Genomic DNA, 17,807 nt, shown 5'->3' with positions numbered 1-17,807 from the left:
CCTGCGGTCTCAATGCACTGTGGTCACATTGCATGGGGCCTCTAGGGGGCGCAGGAGTATTATCTTAATCATTGTCTTCTTCGTCGGTGCGCTTGCCATGTTTGCGGAAGCTTGACTGCAGCTAGCTCAAGGCTGGTTGTCATTTCTTTGACTGTAGCTTCAAGTTGTGTTTTCTTATAAAAATGAATCTACCAAAGGGACCGGATTCTCTGTGCTTCGATAAGGATGTTTTTATGAAGGTAAGAGTGTGTAAATGCTGGTTAAAGCGTTACGTTGTCAAACTAGCTAGCATTAGGCTAGCTAAATGTCGATAGTGGACGTTCATTCTGATGCTCCTGTGTCAGTAAAGGTTTACCAGTCAGTAGATATGAATGTTTTTACCGAGCCAGCAGAGTAACCTTAAATAACTGGCAACATGCAGGCGTTTCTGCGTGAAACAGTCGACGCCTGAGGATTGCAGTTTGAGCACTTACCTGACACTTTGTTAGGTACACCTGTCCAAGTGCTTGTTAACTCAGAAATGTAAATATGTAATTAGCCAATCACATGGCAGTAATCCAAAGCGTTTGCTCGTGTGGACGAGGTTTAGACTTGGCTTGTTGAAGTTCAAACCGACCATCAAAAGGAGGGATGAGACTGATCAAAGTGGCTTTAAACGTGGCATTTCCCTACACGACCCTCTATACGGTTCAGAGAGAATGGTGTAAAAATAGAGAAAATATGCAGTGAACAGCTGATCTCTGGGTGAAAATTCCTCGTCGATGTCACAGGAGAATGGCTGATAGAGCTGCAAAAGTAACTAAAATAACCAGATGTTACAACCAAACTATGCAGAAGAGCATCTCTGAATGCACCACACACACCGGTGCCTTTCCTGTTCTTGAAATGAGTGGCATAGCAAGAACAGGAAAGGCACCGATCTTTCCGAATCTATGTTCAGTCTATCACCAGTCAATTAAGGCAGTTCTCAAACCAAAAGGAGGGCCAAGATGTACCTATCAAAGTGACCAGAGTTAATGTGTCGTTGAATGCATGCTGCCTTCTTCCCTTTGTGTCTGCAGGATGACTTTGACGTTGACCAGTTTGTGGCTGAGTGTCGGAAACAGGTCCAGCTGGAAGAACTGAGAGAGGACCTGGAGCTCTACTACAAGCTGTTGAAAACAGCCATGGTGGAGCTCATCAACAAGGACTATGCAGACTTTGTTAACCTCTCTACCAACCTGGTCAGTTGTTATTCATGTTATCTAATGGCAGTAACTGTAATTTTAAATGTGTAAAGTTTAGAAACAGTAGCCAACAGGAGGATGTCCCTTGGTGTAATTTAAAATTTAACATAATTGTAAACTGCCTTGATGAAATGTAGCTAATAAATCAGTCATTATTATTGGTAGGTATTGTTTTATTTATGTAAATAAACAGAATGTATGTCTTGTCAGTTATTAGATCTACTCAATGATTTAATTTGTAAATTAAGTGATGGGAAAAATGGCCAAATCTGTAGAACTAATCAAGCAAACCTTTGCTGGTTCAACTTCGAAAATGTGAGCACTTCATACTTTTCTGTTTCAATAAGGAGAGGCCGTTGGGAACAATGATTTAGTAAGAAAGAGAATTGAATTGGCGTTTAGACTCTAGCCCATCATAGCAGAACAAAATCCTAGCAGTGTACAGGACCCTAACTAGAGGAGAAGATGAAGATGGAGGCTTGGATTGGGCTGTAAGTGATCAGTGTGAGATGGCAATGGGGAGAAGGCGGCTGCCTGAAAGGCAGAAAGATAGAAGAGCAGTGAGGTTTAAAGCACATTGAATGGGGATTGATTGGTGTGGAGATAGCAGGCAAGAAAATGATTGGATTAAAGTAATGATGGCTGTACTGAGTTTGACAGCGTATCAGCCTGAACACCCAAGAAAGCAGGCAGATGAGTGATTACGGATCTTACTTATTGAACTTGCATTCAAGTTTTTAACTTTTCATGCTTACTAGACTTCAAAACTTTGAGATGAAACTGTAAAACAAATCTTTCTTGGTGTATCTTTTAATGATTATTTTTAACTGGAAAATGTCAAACTGTATCCATCCTTTGAATTTCTGTGGTGCAGAACTTATCCAGAAAGATGAATACTCATTTGTAGTATGTTCATAAATTATTACACTTGTGGTTTAAAAATGCCAAAAGGTATTCAAGCCACCATTGATCAGTCACAGTCCACACAGCGTTATCGTCACAGGCTAAGTGCGCAAAAGTCTGCTGCGTCACAAAGTTGGCAAATTTTGGCAGAGCCAAACATGGGGTTTTCCACTTATAGTTGAGAGGTTTACCAGATAAGGCCAGTGCACTGTTTATTTGCAGTTTTTGCACCCAAATAATTGTTACTGTTCAGTAAAAAATAATTGTTACTGTTCAGTAAGAATTATTATTTGGATAGTTTTGGGAGATCTTTGCAGAGTTTAAGATTATAATAATAAACATTACAAATATTGGTTGTTCTTGATTGCATTTGGCCATTTTTGAGTGCAGCTGGGGCTCTTGTGTCCTTCGCTGGCTTTTCCCATGCTGAATCACAAATTTGTTTTGGACAAAGTTTGACTATAAATTGTCAGCTTGTGGCAAGAAATCATAACAGGAATTTCCATCTTTTCCACTTTTTTTTTTTTTTTTTTTTTTTCCAGAGCAATGTATTCCGCAAAATATCTGTGACTTACTGTTATTAACAGTTATGAATCTAGTATTTGGTCTGTTAATATGCTTCTGAACAGTTAAACAAATCCTACAGTTTTAATATTCTTAAATAAAGCCTGGGCCTAATCTGACATCTGCTCCTTCATCTTAGGTTGGGATGGACAAAGCACTCAATCAGCTTTCTGTGCCATTAGGACAGTTACGTGAGGAGGTTATGGTACGTTCTTCTCTGAATAAATATACTTCCGACTGTAATTACTTCCTGCCACTGAGTACTTTTCTCTGGTTGCTATTTGTTGCAGAGTCTGCGGTCCTGTGTTAGTGAGGTGATACAGGCGATAGATAACCAGCTGTTGAAGCACGAGGACCTGCAGAAAAAAAAGGTTTGGCTCCTCTTTTTACGGTCAGACTTTATGCTTTGACCAAACTGTATTTTGTGTTAATTTTATGTTAAGCCCATAGCAAGCTCAGTTCTCCCTTTCATTGTCACCATCAATCAGGTGTGTGTGATGAGGCTGATTCAGGTTGTACGATCAGTGGAGAAGATTGAGAAAATCCTTCACTCACAGAGTTCCAAGGAATCCAGCTCTCTGGAGATCAGCAGGTAGAGAGCTGACATGCTAATCTAGTCAATCTGTGTATTACTTGGTAGATTGTTAAATTATATCTGAAATGATTAAGAAAAATTCAAACCAGATCCCAGGCATCACATCAGGAGTTATGTTTTGTTGAGCTTGGTCTTTGCAGGGACATAATGCTATCTTGCGAGTCAGACCATTTTCCATAGATCCTCTTTTTTTATTATTATTTTTTTTATTGTGAGGGTTTTTATTTTTCTTTATTCACAGCCCCTTGTTAGCAGGACAGATCCTAGAAAGGATTGCAACAGAGTTCAACCAGCTGCAGTTCCACGCTGTACAGAGCAAAGGCATGCCCCTGCTGGACAAAGTCAGACCTGTAAGTATTAATGAACCAATCACTTAGGGTGTTTGCGGACCTATAATTCATTTACTCTGGTCTGAATCAGTTGATGAGTTTGTAAACATGTAGCTTTATTCTGTGGTTTGGATATGTTCCCACAGAGAAAAATCAAAGTGAACTCCCAAATGTGTCACTACAACTCATGTGAAAAAGTTCAGTCTGCTCATTGGCCAGATGTGTCTGGGGTGGGAGCATAAAAGTAAAGACAGGAAGAAAGTGTTGTGTGAGAAAATGGAAAATTTACATTCATTTCACAGCTAGTTGCTAGCTCGTGCAGAGGTTTGCACATCTATAGTAACTTTCCACATCAAGAATACAAAGCATGCGTGGCTATCTGTTCATTCTTTAGCTCAAACTTGTAGCACACACCTAGTAGTTGGTCTGGATCGGGGTTAGATCACATTTACCCCCAAAACAAACTGCACTGGGGTTTGTTTGGAACATACTGAGACTAACTCTTTTCAAAGGGTCTCAGTGTTTTTTTTTTTTGGGGGGGGGGGGGGGGGGGGGGGGGGTTGTTATGTCTGCACCTGAGTATGACTACTGTGTTCACACCTGCACAAAACGAACCGCACCAAGTGGGAATGTCTTCTGCCAGCGTATTGCAGGGATCACGTCTATGCTGCAGCAGTCTCTGGAGGGTCTGCTGATTGAGGGCTTGCAGACATCGAATGTGGACATGGTACGTCACTGCTTGAGGACTTACGCCACCGTAGACAAGACTCGAGATGCTGAGGCCCTGGTAGGACAGGTGCTCGTCAAACCATATATGGACCAGGTAAATATGACACACATACCTCAGCTTTTTGCGTAAATATGTTTTAGATATTATCTAACATGAATGGGAGCATTATTAGTTTATAATAAATATGGCAGAGAAAATTCTGACTTTTTAAAAAGACAGATTTCGATGAAATACTGAAAAAGAGATACAAAATTAATTTAATCCCCTGTCATGTTCTTTCTTTAGGTGATAGTTGAAGAAGTGGTAAAGTCCAGTCCAAGTGGTCTTCAGATGATGTACTCTAGACTTTTGGAGTTTGTTCCACACCACTGTAGACTGCTCAGAGAGGTGACTGGAGGAGCCATATCCAGGTATTAATGTTACGGGCGTATTCATCCAAAGCACATTCAGTGTCACTGCATTTAATATATGAACCAGGTTATGTGATTATCTTTACACCATTTTGGTAGCTATTTTTTTTAGTTAAGTGATGTCATTTCTTGGCCATATGCTTGGGGACAAATAAAAGGACATTTTGGGATAAATTTAAAGTTTAAGATTTGTGTCAAATAGGATATTTTTGTCCTAATTCTGAAAATTTGGGAGAACAATTTTGAAAAGCCAAAAAACAATATATTCTAATAGTTTCACTGAGTAGTGGCTTTCAATTTTTGTACAAAACTGATAATTTCTACTAGTATTACGAACACAAAGTAAGTCAGTGGCTATAATAGTGACTACTGAATAAAGTTTCAAAGCATATTTTAAATGTACCCTTTATTCTCAGTGACAGAGCTGACATAGTGCCAGGTTATGATTTCCTGGTGAACTCTGTTTGGCCAGAGATGGTCAAAGGCATAGAGGAAAGGTTGGCCTACATCTTTAACCCTGGAAACCCCGACATATTCTACGAGGTAAAGCTGCAGTGACACAATTAGACTGTGTATGCATGTGTATGGTCACATAATGCAAGGTTTGATTGTATAATTTTTTCTTGCGTTTCCTTTTCGTTTTATCATCTTTTTAGCGTTACAGTGTAACTATGGAGTTTGTGCAGAGGTTTGAACGACAGTGTAGCTCACAGGCCAGTGTGAAGAGACTGAGAATACACCCTTCATATACAAGCTTCCAGAACAAATGGAACCTGCCTGTCTACTTTCAGTTACGGTGAGTATTACCATAATACACTCAAACACTCTGTGTCTATTTTCCAGAAGAAGTTTGTCATTTTTATAAACATAAAGGGCCTTAACTGTTCAGTCATGTTCACAGTGTTACTTTAAGTATGTTTGTATATTGTATGTTTGTTACCCATAAGCTGAAAATCCAAAAACTTTTTAGGGAATTGGTTGAAGTAACATTTTTTTTTTAATGTAGAATAAAAATCATACACAACTTTTAGTTATACATTTTTCTAACAATATTGATATTATATAAATAAAGATGTGTACAGCATGTACTTTTGAAAAAAAAAATTGAGTCTTTCTTCAAGAACTTAAGAGAAATGTTTGGATTAAAATGGCAACCTGTCAGCAATTTTGGGGGATAATACAAGTTGGCAAATGGTCAGGAAGTTACTAAACATAGTCCATAAACATGCTGCTGGACCTTGGCTGAAAGGTGATTGATCTCTGTGGAAAAATAGAGAAGTTGTTTTTCAACCTCTTCCCACCCCCACAGACTCGCACACTGTAAAGCATACAACACAAATACACACACACATTCATCATTGCACGTCAAGAGAAAGATTAGGGTTCATGTCTTTATTTCACAACCACCACGGTTAACCTTTTCTGGAAAGTTGAAAGTTTCCATTACACGTGTTGTTGTTTCACGCTATGAGCACGTACACATCAGAGCTGATGCAAGAAAGAAGCTGATAACAGATTGATTGTCTTCTTCCTTCCCTCTCTGTGTTGCTAATTTTGTTTTTCCAGATACAAGGAAATTGCAGGACGTCTAGAGAATGCTATTAGTGATGGATTGGTGGCAGCACCAGGTGGATTTATTGTATTTTTTTAAATTGTATTTGAATTTTATCTGTTCCTTATACAGTACTTAGAGTAACTATGTATCTGCTTACGTTCAGCTGGCAGTGCATACCACCTGCAGGTATCTGAGGTGGTGTGGTCCTGCTTAGTGAGATGTTGGTCAGACAATGTCTATCTGTCACCTCTGGCACATCGCTTCTGGAAGCTTACGCTGCAGCTGTACTCAAGATATGCCAAGTTTCTTGATGAGGTAAACTTAAAATATATGAATGATTATTTATTTATGTGATTATTTATTTATTGATTATTTTATTTATTTATGAGATTTAAAAAAAATGCCAAAGAAGCCAAATTAAAAGCCAGTTGTTATAACCTGTTTCTCATCTTGATTGTTGTCTTGTGCAGGTGCTGACTAAGTCTCCGCCCTCTGAGGTGACTAAGGAGCCAACCAGGCCTCTGCCGAGCTCAGCTTCTTCTACATCTAGCAGAACATCACTGGAGGAAGGCGGCAGTGAGAGTGGGAGTCCTGCCTCCCTGTCCACCAAACAGCTGGTTTACATTGCAGCAGACATCCAAAAACTGCAGGAGCAGGTGCTCACAAACAAACTAATTACATTTTTATCTGTGTAGTTCCAACTTGTTTACATTTAATATATTACTGTTTAGCCTGATTTGCAGTTTCTTAAAGGATTTTCCTCTTTAGTTTCCTTTTTTTCATCTCACAATTGGCTTGTCTTTCTTTAGATCCCAGAGTTGTCAGAGATGGTCAGAAAGCGGTTTGAAGCCATTGGATTCAAAAACTTTTCTCTTGTGGAAGGTGACTTACAGTTTAGGTTCACTTCTTATGCAGTATTTCCTATCATTTCTTAAATCTCAGGTTTTTCCACTTCCTGATGTTAGCTCAAGTTGACTGTATGTGCATTAACGAGTGCTCTCCTCTATGTCAGATGCTCTAGCAGACTCCAAGGCTTCCCTGTCAAGCAGCATTCCCTCTCTGAACACTAGGATGACCCAGCATCTGACCGAACGCAGCTGTCGATTCCTGAAGAGTGCCTCAGAGGTTCCACGACTCTACCGCAGAACTAATAAAGTAAGAGAAGTTGCAATTATGTATACAAATGTCTTTATCCAATGTTTTCATAAGGTGCACTCTCACATATCATATCTTAGATGCCGTTGCGTTCAAATGGTTGTTTATGCAGGAAACACCATATGTAAAATTCAAAATCTTATCTTGGAAATGCACAACATATTCAACTCAAAATTAAGCTGAATTAACAACCATGGGTAGATTTTCTGTTTGATATTCAAATCCCAGAAGGCTTTTATTGAAATGAATAACGCTTCAGTATGGGGCTGATTTGATTTATTGATTGTGTGTAAAGTCGTGTAGTCACTGAGCATAAAGTTTCATTATGATTGCAGTTTCATCAAAAAAAAAAGCAAGAGAAATTTACTGGACTTTTAAATGCTTTGACTTTATTTTTCTATTGAACATGTGTGTTCTTGCATTCATTCACCAACTTGCATGGTAATTTGCTGCAAGCCCTTTCAGCACATCACTGCAGTGCTGCTGGACTTTGCATAACTACATACATCTGAAATAGTCTGTTATTCTGATTAATCAGTCATTTCTGTGGCAATGTTGGCAGACTCCTTTATTATTAGTGATTGATAATTGTAGAGTGAATATCAGAACAATATCTGCCAAGTCTTTATAATCAATTTGATCCAAATCATTGCAAAATGAGTTCCACTTTGTAAACTCGGTCAATATATAAGGCAAAACAATGCTAATCTGAGTTGGTTAAAATATATTAAAAAGAAACTCATTAAATATCTCTAATTAAAGGTTTTTAGACATGTTGCACCTGTGACTGGTTGTTTTTTTGTCTGATATTTGATCCACTATACTTGTAACTATGTACCAACTTACACTGCAATACTCGCACAACAAAGCAAGTGGTTCACAATAAGAGGCCAAGAAAAATAATTCAGTTTATATTAATTTATTTTTTACATTTGGTCAAAACAGTATTAAAATGCTTAATATAAAGCTTGTATATTGATTTATAGTATATAATATCATACTTTGTACCTCCTCTCCATGTAGGATATACCGGTGCGTGCATCAGCGTACATGGATAATGCCTTACGCCCGTTACATCAGTTACTGACTGATTCGACAGGGCTGGTCACCCCTCACACAGCACAAGAGTGGCTGCGAGTTTCACTGTCTGAGTGCACACAGAAGTAAGCATTACACATATCCACCACTAAACCCTGATACAATAATAGATTTGATGACTTAGAAATATGGCCTGTGATGATGTTACAATAATGTTTCTTTATTGCAACAGGGAGAATATTTCTTTCTAAAAGCTGGATTGTTTACATTTTATAAAGATTTTTCCAGCCTCAGCCAGCGAATTAAATTTGTTTCTGCTTTCCCATCTCGTGTTGTGTTCAGGTACTATGAGACCATCTCAGAGGTGCTGAGCTCAGTCAGAAAGATGGAAGAGAGTTTGAAACGCTTGAAACAAGCCAGGAAGGGTGCAGCCGCGACTACAACAGCAGGAGCAAATGGTGGACTAACAGATGATGGCAAGATTCGTCTTCAGCTGGCACTAGATGTGGAATACTTGGGGGAACAGGTGGGTGCTATTCCATGAGTGCACAACCACATGTAGTCCAAGTATGAAGACACATATATGAACATGTGACAAGCAGTGCACATTTATCAGTCAACAAAAATATGTTTTTAGAAACTCATGTCATAACTTTATACTGTTGTGTGCCTCAGATTCAGAAGATGGGTCTTCAGCCAACTGACATCTCTATGTTCTCCACTCTGATGGATCTTGTGAAGGAAGCCAGAGAGCTTGCTGAACAAAACCAATAAAACAGACTCTGCAATGACTGAAACACTGATATGCAGCACTTCACATCTTCACATTTCCTTGAGACTTGTGGAGGATAAAACTTGTCCGAGTCATGGGCTGGTAAGAGGTGGAAAATAATGGGAAGAATTAACGCTACTGTAATCATTTTCAAACATTTGTACCAAATCACTTAGTTCAATGTAAACTTTGGAACTAGGCTGTAAATTGTTGGCTGACACAGCATAGAAACTACTGCTGGAGCATCAGCAGTTCTGGTGTAGGCAAAATGGAGAAAAGGGACTGGATGGTACTATGATTATGTAATTTTATGTAACTACTGTATTGTACTTTCACTGGGCCAGAAAGTTGCATAGCAAGAGGCTCAAAATAAGTTACAAAGGGAGTACATTGATCATTATTTGGTGATGGATTAATCTAAGAGAAGTCTGTTAATTTGTCACGTGTGCAAAACAGTTGTATAATATAATATGTTTAACATGAAGGTAATGAAGAACTTTGTACAGAATGTTATACTGTGTGTGGTTTTATTACAAAGACACATTAGCAAGTTATACTTAATGGCCACTTTATTATGTAAACCTGTTCAACTGCTCATTCATGCAAATATCTAATCAGCCAATCAAAATGCAGTTAACCTGCTGAGGTTCAAACCAAGCATGCGAATGAGAACAAAAGTGATTTCAAAAACTGCTGATCTATTGGGATTTTCCCCACATAGCCATTTTGAGAGTTTATAGAAAAAAATGTTCCAAAAAAGAGGAAGTATCCAGTGAGTGGCAGGTCTCTGGGTGAAAATGATCCCAGAGATCAGAGGAGAATGCCCAGACAGGAAGGCAAGAGTAATTCAAATAGTCATTCGTTGCAACCAAGATGAGCAGAAGAGCATCTCTGAATGCACAACATGTTCAATCTTGAAGGAGGTGACCACCTGAAGTCTCACTTCCGTGAGCTAAGAACAGAAAACTGATGCTAAAATTCACATAGGCTCACAAAACTGGACAATGATATACTGGAAAAGCATTCTCTGGTCTAATGAGTCTCATTTTCTGCTGAAAAAAATCACATTTGCAAAATGAAATAGAAAATGGTTTCATGAACATGAAAACACTAAACTCAAATGGCCTCCACAGTCACCAGATCTCAATCGCTCAGTCTTAACAGAGCACCTTTGAATGGTGGAATGGGATGTTCAGAAATTCCGAGACAAATCTGCACCAGTATGGACAATGGAAACATTCCTCAGAGTAATATTTCCATGGTCCATTTTGACACAATAGCACCTTGTTGAATCTATGCCATGAAGAAATTAGGCAGTTCTGAAAGCTAAAAGGGGGTCCAACCACATACTAGCTTGGTGTAACTAATGTAGTGTCCGGTGAGTGTATACGAGTCATTGTTTTCACCGCATGCATGCTTATACTCAGTGCTACCAATAACGCTGCAGGACCATGAACCTTTAATAAACCGAAACATTATTACATGCACAGGAAAGCTAAACGGGAGAATAACATTTGTTTTTGTGAATGCTGAAGCAAGTTATTCAAACCCTATAAATCACAGCCAGCCTTCAGTAATGCTGACATGCATGTGCATTATTTTCACTCATTAACTAACGTATATAATTATGTGTAAAAGGTGATAAATAATTGCTAGTACAGTAACCTTATTTTAAGCCATGCCTTATAACATCTTAGTTACAAATTTGCTGAGATCTACATTAAAATTATTTTTGGGATTATTTTCAGTAGATTTTCTCACTCTGTAACTGCTTTTCTATTAAATCCACAACCTGTTCATTACTTTTAGTTACATGGTATGGTGATGGTACGAGAGGCTTATTCCTAATACTATAATCGTTTTACGCACAGAATGTATGAGAATAAATATGATAGTCTGGACTTTCCTTACCTGTTTAAATGACTTCCCACAAGTCTCACAGATTAAGTAGGTCAATTGAAATGCTGATTAAAAACCAGTGAACTTTGTTTGCATTTGGAAACAGATGCTTTATTTCAGCAAAACCAAATCATAACAAAACAAAAATAGACTCTTAGTTACAATATACAACATGCTAGCCGTGCATCACAGACAGTCGTGGTTACTGTACTTCCTGTACTCTGCTGAAAAATACTGTACAGAACTCTGCTATAATAAATTTTACAAAAAAAACTAATTAGGATTTTCACATTATGCTTGAAAACAACTTAAAGTAACATGTTTTCATAAATACTGCAAATCAGAGCCATCAGTAACACTGTTAGATCCTTATTCTGTGTGAGTACACTTAATTCCTCATGCACTGTATGTGAGAATTATTTCAGAAGGAAAACAAATCTATGATTTTAAACACAATGTCTGCAGCATGAGAGATTTCCTGCAGAAATGAAAGCTGTAGATGATAAAGTACGTTGTAAAGAAATAGTCCTGGTATGTGGGAAATTTTTCATGTCAGGGGGGTTTGTTCACTTAAAGCACTATATATCATTAGACCAGAGGATTTATGATCTTGCCCAGCATAAGGATGGAGTTAGAATTTCCTTCTACAACAGAAAAAAAGAAAGGCCTGTTAATGGACAGCTTCAGAGGGACACCCTCTTCCTGTGTCTGGTCCTGAGGTTCTGCTCCTTCCTCTGACATCTCAAACAGCACTTTGTTGATGGCCTAAGAGGAGACATGAAGGTCTATTAATGTCTCATAAATATACAGAGAGTGATTTTTATATTATGACAAGCTGACTACTCAGGCTGACCTTATCTATGGTGAAGGGTTTGGTGTTGCTGAGTTGGCCGAAATCTGCCTCGGAGCCGAACAGTTTGGCCTCGATTTCAGGATTCACGGTAGTCAGCAGGTCACGCAAATCAGTCACAGAGGACATAGAGAACTTGGGGAGTGACAGCTCCAGGAGACTGGAAGAGGGAGACAGAGTTTATAATGAGTGTGTTTTTTGTTTTGTTGTTGTTTTTGTTTTTTGTTTTTTAAATTTTAACAGTATTGGACCTGAACCTAAAAATCCATAGCTTTTTTTTTTCTCCTATTTTGATCTTTTGAGTTAAAAACAGCATATAGGCACTACGTTTCTGTTCAAAAAAACAACAACCGTTCAAGGTCAAAGTTTATTCTAAGTCTAGTACTAGTAAAGTTCAATAATCACCCTTCCTGAAGGTTTTGGTGCCAGTCAGAAATTATGTCTGTGCGCAGCTTTGACTCCACATCACCGAGTTTAACCCCCTCATGAGGCAAGACCAACAACATGTAGGAGCGTTTGCTCAGAGACAGCTTCACAATGGTGCATTGCCGCGCCTTCAAAATAAAAGAACAAAAATATTAGAGTCAGGTCGCTATGACTTTAACAAGCTAAATCCACCAACTTGTTATTAATCTTTGTTTCTTAAATACAAAGATTTACCTTATCGTTGAAGTAGTGATACTGACCCGTGTGGGTCATCAGTGGAGCCATTACTGTAGTTGTTTGATCCACATGAAACTCCTTCAAGGTCGTTTCCTCTGGTTGGAAAGCTTTCTTCCAGTTTCCTAAAGAGACGAAACCAAACACAGATTCGAATTTTCTATATACGATAAAGACATTTTTAATGTGAGAGATTTAAGCAAAAGTCTGAGGAAAGGAAATGCTCCATGATGAAAAGGCTGAGACTGTGGCCCATCGATATCTCTATGGTACAATCAGCATTGTTATTTGTGAAGTTTGGCATCTGGATCAATGCACATAAAGCTGGTAATTAGAGTCACGATTAATAGAACTGCAAAAAGTTATATATTTATAGATTAGTGCCATACATAATGTACCAGGGTTGACAAGCTGGTGTAGGCTGCAGAAAGCTAGTTTGAACTTTTAATTGTGAATTCTAATCTACGTACTTTGTATAATCAACTTAACAGAGACAGACCTTGGAAGTTGAAGGAGGTGATGAACAGAAGGTTACTGGTGGCATTCAGATCTTTGAAGATGTCCTTCACCTTCCTATCTGACGTCATCTCCACAAAGCTGTTGACCAGCTGCTCTGCTTCCTGAGGTTTGGAGAAGTCCACACCTCGGATAAACGACGTGTCTGACAAGTCCTGTGTGCCTTGAATAAAGTCCTCGGACAGCTGAGCATCCTGACGAGTGAAGGCCCAAACCTGGGTAGTGATTTCATCTCTGGGTCCATCGTCCACTAGAGAATTAATGCCCTGCAGGGTCTTAAGAACTTTGTGTCCATCCATTAAGGACACGCAGTCCTTTCCATCAGTATCCCTACTCAGGCCTAGTAGAAGCTGGATAGAAAGAAATGAATTGAGGTTGTTTACTTCTTTGTAGAGTGAAAGTACAAGACATAATCAAATAATCAGATGGATGGTCAGACAGATAGCCTAGGCTCAGCAGGTTCTACTTCAACAGTGACAACAAAAGTAAATAAATACCTGGAATGAACCGGCTGTCTTCTTGGAGGCTCCCAGGTAGAAGGTGACCAGGGATCCAAAGGTGTTGACTGGAGATAAGAGCGTGTTAGTGCTGTGCTGCTTGCTGCTGAGAGCCTGGTACATCCTCAAGCCTAGAGCATTTAATAGCGCTGCCAAAACTGCTGTCCTCTCTGTGATGTTTTGCCTCTGTACATCAACTTTTGATGGATCCCTGTGGTCTGGTGTCAAGACTTCATTGTCAAGGGGAGCCACAGGAAGTGTCTCCAGAGGCTTAACCGTGGGGGCCTGCAGGGACTCACAGCTGACGTTCTCGGCAGCAAAAAGATAGAAGGGGTGAACGTAGACTCGGTTGGCTTGGCTTCCTGAGAGGCAGCAGTATAGTAGGAGGACCAGAAGAGGTGACCAGAGTCTCTGCATTTTACCTTTGGTTGGAAGTTACCCTAAAATAGTTGTCTCTGTTGGTGGGGGAGACACATATTTAGTTAGTTCAACCTCAATCACCTCAAGTATAACTGACCATTTTCTGTATCAGCCTGGTTAGGAGAGCGCTGAGTTTGACGTCTTCTGGGAATGTTACGTGACTTTTTCAACAGCTTTCATCACAAATCAGGCTCAATCTGGTTTTCAGCTTGTATATGATTGGCTGGCAGGAACACTGGATGTCAGAGATTGATTGAATTCTTTGTGCGCTTTCTCTCCTGCTGGTCAGTGAGTGAGAGCAGACATTACCCTCGGCAACAGAGGTCGCGTAGATAATGAAGACGTGTTTGTGTGTGTGTGTGTGTGTGTGTGTGTGTGTGTGTATTTGCATATGTTCACTGACCCAAATAAGATGGGAAACTTTGTATCCTATAAAAATTTATCTTGCAACGACAGGTACAAACTTAGTGTGCTTAAAATAAATAAAACAACTTATTTATATGTTGTTACTAACTTATTTGTGTGTTTACATAACAAGTCTATTAAAAAAACCATATAAAAAAACCCAAAACACATAGAATGAAAGAATCAATAGAAGTACAAAACAAACTTTCACAGCTGTATAAATGCATAATTTATTTTATAGGTCCAATTTTACTGGACAGCTTTCAAGTCAAGTGACAATTTTCATTAATTCTTTCAAGGATTAGTCTAAAAAGCTGTGAAGCAGAGTGACTTTGGTAAGTGCTCTCTTATGCAAAAATAGGACTTTATCCTTTGACTTGAACATGCATAAGTGTGGACTGATGAACTCTTAGAAGCGGTAAGTAAACACTAGATTTTCATCTATTAGGACATGTAACACAGGACATGGCCTTGGTCCCTGATCAATAAAACCAGTGCATTCGATGTTCCTATACACAACTAACCTATTGTGTACCTGCTTACCTTATTACAGACGTGGTGAAAATATGGGCTACTTCACGACTTATGTTATGAGGTTCAGATATGTGAATAGTTTTCTTGAAAATCTATTTTTCATAAAATCTCTTTCTGTATATAGAAATTTTCAGAAACAAATTTCAATTTAATTTCAATTTCAAACATTCTTGCTTTTCAACACATTTAGTTTTTAATTCAGCAAAGCACTCTGGAAAAAAAAAATCCCTCCTCATCTTTAACAGTTCAAACTACCACACAATCAAAAAGCAATTACTGAAATAAAGAAAAAAAAATTCTCTTACCAGATGGGTCTGCCGTTGTCGCTGGTGAATGAGGTGCTAAGTGAGGTCCTGACTCCTCTGCACTCTTACTTTAACCCACCCGGCCAGCTGTGTGCTCCCACTCTAGTTACTGATTAACCAAAGTACCATTGAGTCAGTCAGGGGCTCTCCTGTCATGACTCATATCCTGCTTTGTACAGACAGCGCTTGAGATATAGATAAATAGGTTTGAGAGTAGGTTTGGGAGACCACCCAGTGCCCTTTTATATAATGACTTTAGGAGAATGGTGCAAGAAAATCCTGAATGGGGTGAAAAGGAGAGCTCAACTTCTATAAAGAATTGGGAAAAGGAGGGATAAACAGTCTTGTTTCAGTTTGTCACCTTTCCAGGGTGATTCACTGAAAAGTCACCATATTGCACATGTATTTATTTGTATGGGGGGATATTGTGTTCTGTATTGATTACGTATGTTCTTTGGAGTTTTTGCTCAACCTAGACGTCAAAGAGGAATTGAGGAAACAAGTTTCATTCAACCCTTTTAAGATTTTCTTGCTTTTTCTTTTTATCATAATGGATCATATGTCTCACATTATTCATTCCATATAATGCAAATTTCTTTTTTAGTGTACTTTTAAAATAACACTCACTAAGCCAGGTTAACAGAGAAACTCTGCGGACATCTGTGTAAGATTTTCATGAGTCTTGAGGGTGTTATCATTGGAACAAGAACTATAAAATAACCCCACCTGTTCTGGGAAAAGAGCAAACACTTTTCAAATGTTCAAATAGCTCTTTATGAGACAATGCATATCATATTTTTTTTATCTTAAAATTATTATCTGTGACTACAGTACAGAAAATCCGTCACACTCACACCTGATTCAACAGGACAGGGCACACTAGATTTTCTCACCGGAGAGAACCATCATCAGGTCAAGTGTTTTACACTCCTGCTTTTATCTTTAACAAACACTGTTACAACGTTAATGGGATAAGAAATTTTATTTGACCTTTCACTTCATGTAATGTTTATAACAGTGCGAAGGATTGTTCTTTTATTTGTCACTGATCTCAGACTAATACAGTATGTCTTTTCTAATATCACAGTCTCTGCAATTGTCCTTTAAAATATATAATAACTTTCAGTTCCATTCAGATATTTTTTTAAATAGTGCCTCAAGATGCTTTAAGCTACAACAATAGAAAGAAAATCCCAATAATCAGATGAACCTCTGTGAGCAAGCGCTTGGCAACAGTAGGAACGAAAAACGTCTTTCTAACAGGCAGAAACAGACTCAAGGAAGTGCAGCCATCTGCTGCAACCAGTTGGGGGTGAGGAGAAAGAGAAGAGACTCAAGAGAGACTGGACACGCAATGGGAGACAAAGCCAGAGCTAAATAATGACACATGGAGAGTGAAAAGGGAGTAGAGAAGAAATGCTCAGTGCATCATGGCAGCCTAGGCCTATTGTGACATAACTATGGATGGTCTAACAATAAGCTTTATTGTAAAGGAAAGTTTGGACTCTAATCTTATGGTAGAGAGGGTGTCTGCCTCCTGAATCTGAACTGGAAGCTGGTTCCGCAGCCGAGGGGCCTGAAAGCTGAAACTCTAGATCCACGAGTAAGCCAGCAGTCTGGGAGCAAAATGCTCTGTGAGGATAATATGGTAATAAGATATGATGTGTCTTGATTATTGAAGACTTTGTATATGAGAGGGAGGATATTAAATTTAATTCTGAATTTAACTTGGAGCCAATGAAAAGAAGCCAGTAAGCTAGAAATTTGAGCTCTCTTTCTAGTCCCTGTCAGTGTGCACACACTTACTGTATATATGTGATGTGTTTTTTATTTGAATCTTCAAATGCAATTTAACTTAACTTTTAAATGCACCTTACAACAGACATGCATCAACACTACACATGAGTGGGCGGAAGTAGGTTTGGAGTCTTCACCCCCCCCCCCCCCCCCGTTCTCTGTTGCCTGTTGGGGCGGGGGGCTGGGAGGAGGAGTTGGCCGTCCGATTGGGTTCTGGAATGTGGGGCCTCCCTGCTGCTGCGGAGTCAGGGCGGTCTGCTTCTCTCCACCTCAGGGAAGAGGGTAACACCACCTGGGTCTGGGTGCAGTTTCCCCCTCTAGGGGCAAGGGTACCCAGACCTGGGCTATAGAGTACGCTTGGGGAGTGTGATTGCGATGTGCAGTGTCTATTTATGTCTGTCTCCACGTTGGGTGAGTGCTGACTATTTGCATATGAGAGCATGAGGGTGGGAATGGATGTTTGTATCTGTGTGCGCCTGTTTGTTTGTGTCTATATGTCAGGTCGGGTATCAGACGCCACCTCTCTAGGGTCATCTCAGGCCCTCCTACCAATTAAGCATATTAGGTGATGTGCATCTCTGTAATGTGAAGGGGTGTCGTCTAATGACATCAACACCCTATGTCAGGTGTGCATAATTATTAGGCAA

At 39.2% G+C, this 17,807-nt stretch overlaps 2 protein-coding genes across 3 annotated transcripts; one reads left to right on the top strand and one right to left on the bottom strand.

The window, feature by feature from the left end:
• Positions 1-12: 12 nt before the first annotated feature.
• cog2 (component of oligomeric golgi complex 2) lies at positions 13-9,790 on the top strand. 2 transcript variants are annotated; one of them, XM_026189702.1, is made up of 18 exons: positions 13-239; positions 1,062-1,223; positions 2,833-2,898; positions 2,984-3,064; positions 3,182-3,285; positions 3,530-3,638; positions 4,261-4,440; positions 4,633-4,757; positions 5,174-5,300; positions 5,414-5,553; positions 6,324-6,385; positions 6,476-6,627; positions 6,783-6,968; positions 7,122-7,194; positions 7,325-7,467; positions 8,491-8,630; positions 8,848-9,031; positions 9,181-9,790. In XM_026189702.1, exons 1-18 carry the CDS (start codon positions 183-185, stop codon positions 9,277-9,279), a joined length of 2,190 nt encoding a protein of 729 aa, XP_026045487.1. In that variant the 5' UTR covers positions 13-182; the 3' UTR covers positions 9,280-9,790. The 2 variants fall into 2 exon arrangements, with proteins under 2 accessions (XP_026045487.1, XP_026045488.1); XM_026189703.1 differs by lacking the exon at positions 13-239 and adding an exon at positions 282-795.
• Positions 9,791-11,265: 1,475 nt separating this feature from the next.
• agt (angiotensinogen) lies at positions 11,266-15,441 on the bottom strand. Its single transcript, XM_026191010.1, has 7 exons — positions 15,364-15,441; positions 13,700-14,154; positions 13,186-13,552; positions 12,687-12,811; positions 12,432-12,580; positions 12,030-12,186; positions 11,266-11,941 (listed from the first exon to the last, which is right to left on the bottom strand). The coding sequence occupies exons 2-7, from the start codon at positions 14,114-14,116 to the stop codon at positions 11,765-11,767; spliced, it is 1,392 nt and encodes a 463-aa protein (XP_026046795.1). The 5' UTR covers positions 14,117-14,154; positions 15,364-15,441; the 3' UTR covers positions 11,266-11,764.
• Between the last annotated feature and the right edge of the window lie 2,366 nt (positions 15,442-17,807).

Source organism: Astatotilapia calliptera, chromosome 13, assembly GCF_900246225.1.
Source record: "Astatotilapia calliptera chromosome 13, fAstCal1.2, whole genome shotgun sequence".
In the NCBI taxonomy this organism is placed as follows: Eukaryota; Metazoa; Chordata; class Actinopteri; order Cichliformes; family Cichlidae; genus Astatotilapia; species Astatotilapia calliptera.
This window is presented reverse-complemented; position numbering and strand designations above follow the sequence as displayed.